The sequence below is a fragment of the Euprymna scolopes genome, chromosome 10 (genome assembly GCF_053919585.1).
Source record: "Euprymna scolopes isolate OS-2025 chromosome 10, ASM5391958v1, whole genome shotgun sequence".
Taxonomy (NCBI): domain Eukaryota; kingdom Metazoa; phylum Mollusca; class Cephalopoda; order Sepiida; family Sepiolidae; genus Euprymna; species Euprymna scolopes.
In genome coordinates this window covers 92,879,842-92,894,988 of record NC_136491.1, presented here as the reverse complement: position 1 = coordinate 92,894,988, position 15,147 = coordinate 92,879,842, and the positions used below count along the sequence as shown (strand labels likewise).

General features: G+C 29.6%; 1 protein-coding gene across 2 annotated transcripts in view; it reads right to left on the bottom strand.

The window, feature by feature from the left end:
* The window catches only part of LOC145286136 (uncharacterized), a 539,596-nt gene that overhangs the window by 420,811 nt on the left and 103,638 nt on the right, over window positions 1–15,147 (bottom strand). Inside the window, exons 15-16 of one of the 2 annotated variants that reach the window (XM_080134856.1) lie at window positions 9,396–9,509; window positions 2,205–2,289 (exon numbers count right to left, since the gene is read on the bottom strand). In XM_080134856.1, the coding sequence (XP_079990982.1) occupies window positions 2,205–2,289; window positions 9,396–9,509 (199 nt within the window). The remainder of the gene's footprint in view (window positions 1–2,204; window positions 2,290–9,395; window positions 9,510–15,147) is intronic. The other variant, XM_080134858.1, reaches the window with a different exon arrangement.

Here is a 15,147-nt window from a genome sequence, read left to right as displayed (position 1 = left end):
CAGCTTCCCCATTTATTAAGGGAGTGTCCAGATGAAAGCAATTGTCTGATATGACAGTGAAAAGCTGACATTGACCAAACATTTACATCGCTTTGTGGAGACCACCCGGCTGTAGGCCAGGGAACTGTTGATTCGAATCCTGGTTCACTTTTTTTATACTGAAAAGCAAAAGAAACACACAGTGATCTAAAAAATCTGGAAAAAATAGCGTGTGAAAGTCGAGCAAATTCAATACACACGCGACCCCCATTCGTAACTTTTAGATATTATTTAGACAGCATATAAAAAATTTTAAAAGACCAAGCCAACCAAGAAGCCCGTTGAAAAAAACCTTTTGCGGACATACACAAAAAGTGAACATACATACACACATTTTCGCTTTATAATATATATATATATATATATATATATATACACACACACACTGTGAATAAAAAATGCAATAGTTCAAATAAGTATTTACATATTTAATAAGCTTTTGAAGAGAACAAAAAACTTAACATGGCAAAAAAAAAAAATGGAAGACTATTTTGTGTCTTTGATTTTTCATTTCTACACCTTTATTTGGTTATATTTTTTGTTAACTTTTTTAATTTTCACGTTATTGGAAATTGGTTAAAAATTTATCACAGGATATTTGGATGCATTTTAATTGTGATGTATCAGATAGTTATGTTTTATTACTGATATTTGTCTTTCATTCCTAGGGAATGCATAAGGAAAATTCAACAGGTAGAAGTTAGAAGTCATTTATAAAGCATCTAACCTCCACAAGATATACACAGACAAAAAATTAAATAATGAATGCATAAAAATAAGAATGTAATGATACATTATATTTTATATCATTTTGTTTTACATATTTGAAGTAAAAAAAAATATTTAATTACATTCCGAGAAGCTATTTTAAAATAGTGGTTTTAAGAAAATGTATAAAGTGCTATTATAAAAAGAGAAAACTGAACAAAATTGCTAAATTAAGAGTTAGCAGAGCAATACTGTTGATTGCTTTCGTGCACCATAAAAACCAATGCAAATTCTACCAAACAGAAATGAATAGAATTTAAACCATTTTTATCTTCCATATAAAATAATGCCAATCAGTTGCAAAAACACTAATACTAAATTAGCAATTAAACTTCATATTTTTTAATTGCAAAATTTAACTTCAACATTAATACATTTTTTTCTTAAATCACAGGTTTTTTTTTTACTAAGTCTGAAAAAAAATATTAGATTTAATTATATAAACACCAATTAGCCACAAAATGTTTTGAGGTTTTTTTTTTATTAACAAAGTTATGGAATTTTTGTTTTTCTTTCATATTCCATTTTTTTTTTTAATACTCAACTGTAAAGAAATTAATAAAATCTTATGGATTCACAATGACTATGGGAAATTTGATTAAACGGACAAAAATATTTCCTCAGTTTTCTAATAAAAACATCTAATCAATATAACATTCATTTATTAATGCTGAAATGCTAAAAAATTAATTTAAATAGGATAATGATTTTTGGTAAACATTTTAAAATGTGAACTAGTGTTTTTGCAGTAATTTTATCTTCATACACATCTTTCATCATTACTCAATTATAATCAAAGATGAACAATAGTTTCAAAACAGCACCTACAAAATTTTTATTTAAATATCAACAAACCATCTTCAGATTTTAAATGAATTCATATGAACTCTGACATGCTTTTAAAATAATGTATTCTAATCGAGTGTTCTACTCTTGATATCACTTAATGACTAACAACTTAAAATGAATTAATATATACACACTAGAAACTTATTAAATCTATCTAGATTTGCATAATTATTTGGAAAATAAATGGTTTTAACTGATCGTATATATTCAAAAGGTGTTAACTACATCAAGACCAGATTGTTTTAGAAAGCCACTTTAAGGGTTTTGGCAGGCTATAGTAACACCAAATATAAACATGCTAATTATGTTCTAGCACGGTTTGCATCTTGATGAATCTAGAGTTGCCACTGCATACTGTTCTGGTTTGGATAGGATTATATAAAAACAGTATGAAAAATTAATTTTTAAAAAGAAAAAATTACCAATTAATCCTGTAAAAACCAAAGTTCTCGTTTTCAGACCATCATGTTTAGTTGGTTAAAAGTTCTTACTACTATCATATTCTAGGAGTAACTAATCTTTATAAAAAAAGACAAAAATAGTCTTACCAACAAGCGGTGTAGGTGGTGGTGTAGTCTGGCAGGAACAAGAAGATCTTTGATGTGGCCACGAATGAGATAATCGTCCTGTATTCTACAAATATAAACAGTTGTGATTAAACTTTTTTTTAATATAACATCTTAAAAAAAAAATATTTGGTGACATGAAGGAAAAGAATCAAAACTGAAAATCCAACAGCAATATAAAAAGTGATAATTTCATGTATATAAAATAAACGATTTATAATTTTGTGTAAAAAAATATCTGCAATAACTATTTTAGAGTAACATTTTTTTATTTATTTTGCTTATTTCAAGATACTTTAACTTTTACATTTTATTTTTAAGGCGTATTTTAAAAAATTAATTACTAAGCATTACTGCATCTTCATTTTTAATGAGACAAAGATACCGTAGAAAAATTGTAATATTCCAAAAGGTTAACTTCGCTATTTTAGCAATAATAAATACATTTAATCTCAAAATCTATGATTGTTAATATTTCAAAGAGAATCAACAATTTAATAATTCAACTCAATAAACTTAGGATTTCTTTATCATATCAATAATATAGTCAGGGTTAGAGAGTCAGAGATGCGAGTCTAAGTCTGACCGAGATTGTTTTATCCCTGAGAAAAAAAAAAAAAAAAAAAAAAATCAACAGTATGTATATTGGAAAACTTTAAAATATTGAGTCCAAGTCAGAATTTTGTGAATCCTAAGAATTTGAGTCTCACATTATGCCCTCTGACTCCACAACCTTGGTATTAATACAGCCCACATTTGCTGACAAACATTTGCAATATTTTTATGCAGTTTATATGATCCAATAATTAATGCAAAATGCAAATTAAAAATATTGAATAGTGACCTCCCTTTATAAATAACTGAATCAAAACGGTAGGAGCTGAAAAAGAACACAAGATGAAAGCTTAATTTTGAGCCGATGTTGAAAAATGAATATACAACTTATTAAAAGGGAAACGGTCTTGATTACAAAATGTCTATATTCTCAATGATTATTCCATTATAATTAAAACAGTTACAAATACACATTTAATTAGAAAATAAATATAAGTTGGTGTCAAAAATTAATAATTTAATATAAAAATGGTTTTAAAATATCTACTTATATTCCTGATTATCTTATAAATTTTCCTAATGTCTGTCTGTCTGTCTGTGGGTGTGTGTGACATGGTTCATCTCCGCCTAAAGACAAGCCACCCAGGTAAGTAAGGTACCAAGATGAAGCTTATGACCCAGCGGATGTTTTAGTGATATTTATATCCATGTTTGGTGTATGGAATGCAAAAAAAATGCAAAAAAATAACGATTTACTAAACAATGTTTTATTTACTGGCTATTTTTCTGGTACAAGGACTCAAGTTTGCCCAGCTTGGGTTCTTGTGTAATGAAATAAGTGCACGCAACAAAACACTTGGGTCTGATGATCTTGCACATATCAAAACAAGGAATGATATGAGATTGACCTTTAAAATGAGATAAAGACATGCAGGTCACAAAACGAAGAAATCTAAAAGGCAAAATAATCATTTGTTAGAGCACATGCATATAAATTCTGTTCCTTAATTTGCATCATCTCTTGATACAAGGTAGAAGAGATCCAAAAATTAATCTCAAACCAGATCAATAACATCAGTTTATTTTCCTGATGTTTTTCAAGTAATTATTTCATCTTATGTAGATGAATTTTTTTAACAATTATAGAAGAAAATCAAAAGGACAAAAAACTTAATCTGAACGTTTTACCATCAAAATAATGAAGAGTAAAAATGTGCTAAAATTCAAATTGTTTTGACCAAGTTGCTAAAAATTGCATAATTAATTTAAAAAAAAAAAAAATAAATAAAGTAAACCTCCTTAAAATCATTATACGAGGGTTGTACCAAAGATAATACACTTTTTTTTTTTTTTTTTTTTAAACTAAAAGAAAAAAAAAAAGTTATGAAGACTGGAATAGTATCATTAAAATGAGTGACCATTTTGTGTTCCAAAATTTATTTTTCTACACAGCCATCATTCATTCTCAATGCACTTTTGTCGGCGATGGGGTGATGGCTGTGCATGGGTATCCGGAGTGCGCTTTGTCACACACATTTGTCACCATTCTGAAATCAACAAACCCATTAACTGTGCTGATATGAACTGCATCTGCTTTGTAAACGTTCAACAGGCGCCAATGAATGTTAATCAACTCAATTTTTTTCTGCATGAATGAATTCAATGATGCATTTCTGCTTCTGACACACATCCATGACAAGATTTGCTTTCTGAGACTCGCATAACAATGTAACTTGTAATCCCCTCTGATCCAGTCAAGCAGAAGAAAAAATAGGAGGCATTACTTTTGGAACAATCCATGTGTATATATAACAAACAAATCCAATGCTGATAAAAAAATATAATGAAGAATTCTCCGGTCTTGCAAGTATGGAACTACTTCATTTAAATAAAACTTATAGAATTTTCTAAACAGTGCTTGTTCCATTAGATTTGATGAATTAAAAATAACAGTACTAAAGAGATTTTTAAACATACATGTTTATAGAATTATCAATAACTTATAAACAGTAAATCTAGAGTAATAAAGATACTTCATGAAGTAAAATTATTTAAAAAAAAAAAAAAAAAAAAAAAAAAAAGCAGAATAGTATTAATTTTGAATTTTTTTTAAAAGTCTTAAATAATGATTAAAAGAGATAATCACTATATTAATAAAATTGTGTGATCACTTTTTGTACAAGCATTTCTTACCTTTGACTACATGGTTGTCAAGTCTAATGTAAACAAATACTTTGAGGTGTCCTCTTAGATAATAAATTTCTCTTAAGTAATTTTCTACCCATCCCACCCATTTGATTCAGATCTTCATCGAATGACATTCATTGTTTAACTGAAAATCTTTCCAAACCGTATCCCCAGCCTTGATAATTGGCAACCCATCAATAAAAATTTTCTATTAATTATTGAAAGCAAAAATGCAATAACATAAAGTACCAAAAATGACTTTAAAATCCTATTAAAAATAATTCAGTTCAAAAATTAAATCCACCATAATACATTTGTTTCTTCATAAATATGTCAATCATTTTAATATTTTAAAAATTGAAAATATATAATTGAATCTTCGAAATATTTACTTTGGAGGCATTTAAACTGTTGAATAGAAAGTAATTCGTGGCTTTAAAATTCGAAATAAATCCTTAATATATAAACAAGATTGACTATTTTGGAAGCTACTTATATTCAATAATTTCACTGAGATTAAAACATTAAATCACCAAAATTAGTTTAGTTATTTTTTTTAATCAGTTTAAGTAATAATCAAATAATAATGTAATGGTGACATTTAACTTTCAAAACTATATTTATAAAAAAAATTTTTTTTTTTAATAGCATAGTTAAAACAAACAAAAACTCCTGGACAATGCCAGGTTGGTATAAAGAATATAATATAATTATTTTCTAAAATTATAGTTTACACAGTAAGGTATTTTAAATGTCGAATTTAGACTGGAAAATGGATTCTTTCAGGAAATGGATTCTCTTAAGCCAATCAAAATCATGCAATTTAAACAATTTTATAAATCACTGCATAGGTTCATTGTAATGTGTTCTTCATATTCAATGTTTGAGAAGTAATGAAAAATCTTGATTGAACATTCAGATGATTATGTATCTCATACAGAAATTTAGCATTAGCCCCAGAAAGAGACCCCTTGATTTAAATGGATGTTTAGAGTATGTATATAAAAACAGTTTTTACAAGTATTTGTGCTAAATGATCACAAGCTAACCATCTACTAAAAACATTGATACTTCTACCAACGGATCACGTTTTAAGTATAATTACATTTCATCACTGAATTTGTTTAGAATCATTTAAGTACCTCTGTAAGCAGTTCTATCAATGAGCTGAGATCATTCAACATGCCTGTATAAGCAATTATGTTCATCTGTTGATTTATGTTAATGCAAGAAAAAAAAAAACATTGTGAGCCGGAAAACTTTAGTTACCAACTTGTACATTTTGCTGAAACATCATTCACTCTGTTCGGGTTCAGTTAGCTTCTTTCCTAGCATGCACTACACACCTAAATCATGGCAGCCCATGCACTCCGCACCGTATGATACATCTCTCAAAGCACTTGTGCAACTATAGTCTATAATTAGTTTTTTTATAGTCAACTAGCGGGGGTACCCGGCGATGCCTGGGTGTTTTGAGGTGTGTGTGGTTTTGGGTAAATCAAACTAAACTAAAATAAAAAAAAAAGTCTGTGAGTATGAGGATCGAACCCGAACCCTTGAGGCAAAGTTGGAAATTAAAGTGTGCAGCATTTGGAGTTGTTTACCCAAATTTGACTGTTTTTTTCCCCAACATCTGTTGGGGAGCGGGAAACCAGCTCCCAATTGTCCAGACTGAATAGCAATTGTCTGATATGCAAGACTGATCAAAGCTGATTGCTTCTGGACGTTTCCCGGTGCGCTGCCGAGAACTGTTTTAGCCTTTGAATTAGTTTCGCTTTTTATACGAAAAAGCCTAATCAACATGCGAGAAGCCAAAATAGCAATAATTTTGTAAAAGTCGACGTAAATAAATCTATAGGCTACATGCATTCTCAAATCCTAGATATTACCTACGGCCTAATTAAACAGTTGTAAGCGATAGTAACGAACCCGGGACCGTGTGCAAGAAAAGCCTTTCCGAGACATACACGAAATGGTCACACACATTTTGCCTTTTATATATATATAGACTATCGAGGGGTACCCGGCGTTGCCCAGGTGTTTGGAGGTGTGTGTGGTTTTGGGTAAATGAAAACTCCGGGGGGGGGGGTAAAATTTAAAAAAATGTTTTGGTAGGTAAGTATGAGGATCGAACCGGAACCCTTGAGGCAAAATTGTAAATTAAAGTGTGAAAAAAAAGCGTGCGACGTTAACCATTGCACCACCGCAACATACCAACGGAAACGCGTTTGAATTTATTTAATTACTTAGATTTGGCAGGTGCATGTTTTAATGACTTAATGAGGTCAACTTTGACTGCGGAGTAGCATTTCATTTACTGCGGAACGCGGGGGTAGGGGGAAACCGGAACAATGCCACCAGAATTAATTATAGGAAAAGGTTTAATCCACATGCGGCGAGCGAAAACTGTTGAATATTTATCTTCCCGAAGTCGAGCAAATTAAATAGACAAGCGAGCTCCGTTAACAACTCTGAGATATTATGATTTACATATGATATAAAAAGTTTTAAAAAGTTGTTAGGCGATTGACCGCTTCTTTGAAAAAAGCCTTTTGTAGACATACAGAAAAAGCGAACACACATACATACATACATTTTCGCTTTTATATTTATAGACTAGTGGGGATACCCGGCATTGCCCGGGTGTTTGGAGGTGTGTGTGGTGTTAAATAAAATAGAAACCGGGAGGGGGGGGGGTAGGATCAAACCCGAAGCCCTGAGGCAAAGTTTGAAAATAAAATCGGCCAGCCAGAATGAGTTACTGAAAGATGTTTGAATTTATTTAAGTAAGAACCAAATTGACAGGGGCGCGCAGGAAGTCGTCGTGCGTTACGAAGATGACGGAAGCTATTCAAAAAATGAGGTCAATGACCAGGTGTGTTTGTTATAAGCAAAGTAAAAAAAGAAAACAATGTTATAACTTAAGCGGGGGGGGGGGGGGGGGTAATCAAACATTGAAAAAAAACTAACGTAAGGCAAACGAACGATGTTAAATGTAAAAATCGAAAAAACAAAAAAGAAAACAAAAACGAACACGTGAAAAATGGCTTGAATAAGCATGTTTCGATATTAAAATTTAAAAAATAAGTGGGTACCCGGGTGTTTGGTCGGAGGTGGATAAGCGAAGTAAAAAAAAAAAAAAACAGAAAAACGAACGTTACGTAAAAAATTGCTTAAATAACACTGGTTCAATATTTAAATTTAAAAAATCGAAAGAAAAAAAAAGACATCTCACACCCCGATTCGAACCCAAAACGTTTAGATAACAAACCAACTGAGCTAACGCAACATACATGAAATTTAGTCAGTTCTTCAAGTATTTCAAGTAAATCAGGTCATGATGTCATCTGACGCATGCGTAGAACCGGTCGTCGTCACAAGAGGACGGTTTTTGTTGACCCTCCCCTGTCGAAAATTGTCGATTTCGGGGTGAAAAAAATGAACGTTTTGGCCAATTTTTCGATATTTTTCGTGTGAAGGATGGGGCTTCAATATGATACCATGTTTGTGAATTTTCGTTGTGTCTGTCGAAAGTTTTTAGCGGACACACAAACACACATACATACATACATACATACATACACACACACACACATTTTCGCTTTTATATTTATAGATGACCATCCGTGCATAGCAAAAAGTCATGCCCTTCATAGGACAAACTTAATGTGGCATAGACAGAACATGGTAAAGAAGTCAAATCTCAATAAAATCTCTATCCTTTATGGGTAGTTTTAGTTCCTGTAGCAATCAACAAATAGATACCTCAACAAAGAGAACATAGCAGAAAATTATAAGAAGCATCTGCACTAGTAACTGGCAGTTATTTTTGATCATTCCATTCTTGCATCTGTTTGACAATCTGTAGCATACAAAAGTGTAACAACAAGATAGAGTTAAGGAATCTTCCCTCAAATTCTCACAATACTTATTTTCATATGACAAGCACAACATAACTTGTACACTGCCAAAAGCAAATCAACATTGATAAAATAAAATTATAAAAATCAACATTGCTAAAATAAAATTATAAAAATCAACATTGATAAAATAAAATTATAAAAATCAACATTGATAAAATAAAATTATAAAAATTTAACAAGCAGCTAACATCTGCAATAAATGACCAATAGTAGCTGTAAAACAAAAACCAGATTAAAGGTTTGCAATTTTTTGACTATCCATTCTTCTGCCATGAAATAAAATGCTGATAAACTTAAGCAGATTTTAATCAAATGCAGGCAAGACAAATTACAAATACGTGACAAATTTGAGCATTACAAAGCAACCGACATTGACTAAATATAAAGAGGGATAAGCACAACAAATATAAACATTTTTTTTAATTTGGGTTAAATATTTTACTAAGCCGAGACAATATATGTATGGCACGTTTTCATGGCAAGGAAGCAAAATGCCAACAAAACTTACCAAGGCAGCAAATACTGCCTGCTTTTTGTGTAATTGTTGTTTAAGATCTTCAATCTCTTTACTGATTTCCTCCTTCCACAATTCTGTAGAACTCGATTGAGGACTATCTACTCTCTAAGTTGAGAAAACAAAAACAAATCATATACTATAGAGAATTTACAAATATTAAGTTATGTTGATTCCGATTCATTTTTAGTCAAAGTAATGCAAATAGGATTTTAATGAAGGTGTAATGAAGGCAGAAGAAAGACAGATTTTAGAAAGTAATTAATCCTTACAAAACTAAGAAAAAAAAAAAGAATGTTATCAGAATAATGAGAATTAGCAATATACAAAATTAAGCTAACCACATTCTTAATTAAATGTTGATCCCTCTCCTTAATTTTATACTTAGAGGTTGTTTAATATAAACTTGATCATTTATATATATATATATATATATATTCCTTCATTTCAAAACCATTTGAAATATTTAATAATAAAATGCAGCAAATAACTATTTCCACGTACTGTTAGTGGGTTTGAAAGCTGAAGACCCTGGATGAGTGACAAACACCAGAATATTGGAAGAGTGTGATCTGCATCGTAAGGATTTGTGTCAGATTAAAATATTCAGAAAGTTTAGCTGCAGATAAGTGTTCATTGAATATCTTGAAGGCTGAGACATGAGCTGCAGAATTCAGAGACATGGAATCAGTGGCTAACAAGTGTTATATCTCAGCACAACAAAATTCGAGAAGCTGACAATTGGAGAAACAACTCATTCTATGTTATATACATATAGTACAACACAAAATTATTATGAAAAAAAAAATAAAATGAACCGATTTCATGATGCATTGCTTCAGTTCACAAGCACAATTATAGAATGAATAGAGGAATTTTCTAAGTTTTGAATGCCACAGAAGCGCTGTAGTTATGCCATTCTTCAAACAACATTCAGTTGTCTGTTTATCCTCAGAATAAAAGTCCTCAATGTGTTCTTAAGTTGAGAAACATTTATGGAGCAGTATGCATTTCAAAAGCACTAAGCATATTTGATGGTAGTTTAAACAGCTTAAAGGGAGTGGACACCTATGTAAAGCAAAAAGTTCAAATGACCATGAGTTTCAATGAAGCAAATGGCAAAAATCTGTGTTTTGTTTGAAATTAATCTATAAATCAAACTAACAGTGATTCACTGTCTAGCATGTGTTAAGACATCTAGATTTGAAACCTTACAAACGGTGTCATTCGGGCACTTACCAATAACAACATGGAATGAATACTAACCCAATATATGTGAAGCTATCAGTTATAAAACATATTTCTAGTTCTAACAAGTGCAGGCTTAGTAAGAAAGGTATTTAAGAATTTAAGTAACAATTATAAACCAGCTCTAAAACAGTATTAAGTATAACATTGAAATTAAACATAAGAAACTAGATACCAATAATAATAAAAGTAGAACAAAGCGAAATATTTGGTTCACCTCAAATGCTAAAAACTTACCTTGATAACAAATTTCTTGATCTTATAAGATTTTCCCAATACTAATCCCTTACATTAAATATTCAATAAAAATTATTTAAAACTGTCCTACAGTTTTGTGAAAATTTAGAAATAATCATTAAGCCCACAATAAGAAAATATTAAAATCAATAGAAATAGTAATTAACCAATAAAATAAAAAGTTAATTATGTAGAAAAAATATAATTTTAAAATTGAATACATCATTCTTCACAAAATAATTGGTTAGTAAACAGTGAAAATTTACCTAGCTACAATATATACACACAATATGAATAACAAAAACTATACATAGCAGACAGTGCATTAAAATTTAAAGAATGATATAATTATGAAAACATTCAATAGTAGAAAAAAAAAAACAATATTAAGATAGAACAGGACATGCAAATACCTAGACGACCCGTGTAGATTATGTCTGAGCAAGGAACTAGAAGTTTTAAACTTCAAAGATGTCAAAAAATTACTAAATCATAGAAATGAAATGGCAATAAGTTGTAGACACAGATTAAACTTTACTTTAAGATGAAAAAAGGCAAACTAATACACTTAAATAGAAAAATAAAAGCAGAAACTTATATAGTGATAAAATTATAATTTGGAAATAAATCTAAAATGGTGATGGTTAACAGAAAAAATGTGACAAAGAAAATTTTTTAATTTTTCTCGTGTCAAAGCATGATCATTTTTTATTTAACCGACATACCTAAAACTGAGGATCACCAAAATCCCTTTTAAACAAAGTTATACTTATTGATTGAAGAAAATAAGTCTGGTGAGGAGTAATAAAACTGAGGATTAATTTGTTAAAAGCTAGAATAGGTATGTGTAAGCTATAAAAGTAAAATGTAAATCTATTAAATTTAGCCTGACGATTTCCTTCAGAAATGAAACAAACGTTTCTGCATAGCTTACCTCTCATAAGTATATTTTCATACTATTATATATTTGAAAATAATGTCAGTTACAATCATTCTGTTTTCTCCATCTCATGAAAAATAGTCCTTTGTAATTCCCAAACAAATAACATATTTAGTTATTTAAATTAAAAAATTAAATTTATAATGTCTAATATATATTAATTTTTAGACAAAAAAATGGTGGGGCTTGGAAAGACGGGTTGCATTTTTTGGTTTGTTTTTTACATTTATAAAAAAGCATGGTTAGAGCATAATTATCACCAACAGATGTTAAAATACATTTTCATGCATGTAAGATCAAATTGTAAAATGCATAGTTTATAGCCAGTGTACCTATTTACAATGTCTCCCCACGGGACAGAGTTAGACACCAAGGTCGTTTTTTAACGGAGAAAAGGTACAAAAATAAAAAATTGTCTCAGTCATAAAGGATTGTTCCCCCACTGAAAGAGAACCAGAAATGGAAGTGCAGCATCTGAAGAATAGATACTACACTTTGATCTTATTTATATATTTTATTTTCCGCAAAAGTACATACAGATTTCCATAAAAAGTGAATTTTATAAAAAACATACAACAATTACAAAAAACAAAATTAGGCACACTTTGATCTTAGCCAAAAGGCCAAATCCTTAATTTCTGAGTAAACAACATTCTAAGTGAGCTATAAAGTAAAAGTAAGTAAAAGCGTTCATTTTATGATTAAGAAATAATAGTGAAAGGGAACTCTCACTCGGCACATAAAAATAATTACATTTTTATAAGGTTTCAATTAAACATGGTTATTTAACATTTATTTGTGGTTTCTGGGGGAGGGGGTAAAAAAACGATTTGGCCTCCATTTTAAAATTCCAAGATAAAATTTATATAAAAAAAAAAGTGAGAAAACAAAACCTAATAAGACAAACATGGAACACTATAATTAAAATAAAACTTTCGTTAAATTAACTTCATTTATCAACCTTCCAAAATTTAAACTTTTTAACCAAAATCAAGCACTGTCTGCTTTCAAAAAATTTAGAAAGGAAATATTTATTTTTGTCAGAATTTAATTCAGGAAAAATATTTCCTTTAATAAATTAGAAAATACTTTTTACATAGAATAAAATTATATAATTTTATAAAACAGAATTATAAAAACAAACAAAAAAAAACACATTTATCCAAGCGAATTTTAAGCTTTTTCTCTAGTGAAATTTTAATTTCAAAACAAATATTTCAATTTAATTAAATATAAACAACATTTTAACTTTTCAGTTAAAATTATTTAAAAACTTGCCTACTTCCATTAAAAAATCATAACATGTTATTAACTAACTAAAAGAATGATTTAACCCTAATTATGTTTTTAGATTTTATGAAGAAAACTCTACAGAAATAGTTTTTCTGACAGGAAGAGAGGTACACCCACTCTGCTTTATTAATATTGCAAAATTCTAAGAATGTTTTCACTGTTGTATCAATTGTTTTACAGTTCTTTTAAGAAAACCCTCTAAAGATGCATATAATGTTCAGACTGATTACAAATCAACTCATTGAAAAAAGTATTCATTCACGATTTTCTCTTACTGGATCAATTAATATTTGAGGCACCCCAGAATGAGCAACGATCAAAAGGGCACATTTTGCCTTCATACAAATTTCTATAATATTTACTTCCAATCGAATTAAAAAAGTATGTATTGTTTTGTTTATAACTTGTCTTTAAAGATTTCTATTTAAAAGAAAAAGGGAACATATTAAATATTTATTTATAAACATTATAAAATAGTTTTATTTACAAAACTTAAAAAAAAATAAAAATAAAACATAGTAAAAGAAAAACCTTACAGAAATTAACTTTCCATCTCAGAGTTGGATACGATCAGTTTTTCATGCAAGAAAAATCTAGCTCACTTAAGAGGCAATCTGGATTGGGGAAAACAATTGTTTTGGTCTAGAAAGATTTCTTTTTCACTAACTAGTTGTAGAAGATCCCATTTGGATTCCCAACTAAATGATTTTCTGTTGCATGAGAAGCCACTCAGAAAACACCTTCTCTGCACATCTCTGCACAGATCCATTTTTTTTTTTGTTTAGATATTTTGTAAGTTTTTTTTTTAATCAAAAATATATATTTTTTATAAATCTCCAAAGTTTATGAAAACAAACATTTTGTAATTCTAATTTTTAATAAAAAAAAATAACTGAAGGAAGGCAAGTGTGCATATTTTTTTTTGTTTGTTTATAATTCAAACAGAAGTAAAAAGAAACAAGGTCAAAGAAAAATGGTGCCATTTTGGTTGTTGCTCATTTAAGTGTACATTAAGTATAATTCATCCTTTTTATCTATTACAATTTCTTTTATACATTAACAAAAACGAAATTGAAAGTTATTAATATTTCAAGTTTCATAAATGCATGTACATTAAAAAAGATATAACAAAACTATTAGATAAGGTTAAAAATAATTTGTTTTAAAAGATGACTTTTTGGATTATTGTATTTATGGTCTTCCATACATTATTTTTATGCACTCTTAGAAGGAACAGGCAAAATACAAATGTTTTTCTTGACATTCAAATAGTAGCCTGCATAAACAAATTTTCAGTTTGAATTAAAAAAGTTAGTGATATTTTTACTATATAAAATTAATTTGCATTGATTTATTCAGACTATTCTCATTTTGGTGATTACATAACCAACCTTCCAGCTTCTTCAGGTGCATCTTGTTGAACTTGAGAATTTGAGCTGAACCCTTTGTGTAATTCACATGGATTAGTTTTCATTCTATCTGCCATGACCAGATACAAGCATTAAATTTTTTAATTCTTAGTAATTACCGCTTCTAGTAAGGACTGAACCTAAACTCTCAGCTCAGAAGACAATCATATAGAACTGATTGTTACCCATGTGTCTTAAAAGTAATACCCAATGAAATTTATTTTTCCATATTTTCCTTTCCTCATACTCTCCTCGCAGCCATGTTTCATAGTTTCTAACAGTGATTGTCACTCATGCAGTGACATTAGCCACTACTTACTGTATACCATAGTAAGATATTTTATCCAACTCTACAAAATACTTGGTTAGATGTTAAGTATAGGATTTAATTATGACCATTTAAGAATCTATTTTCTCTAACACTCTTTGGAAAGGTATGACTATCTTTCCTTCCCTTACCTAGGTAAATAGTAGGGAAATCTATACTTATGATTAGATAGAGTAACTTTTCATTTCCCTACACCTTCTTTCTCATAAGAAAAGATCCCTGTATGGTCCTTCCCTATAAAACGTTCACAACAAATACTTGCCTAGTTGAAACAACCACCAACAGCTTTCC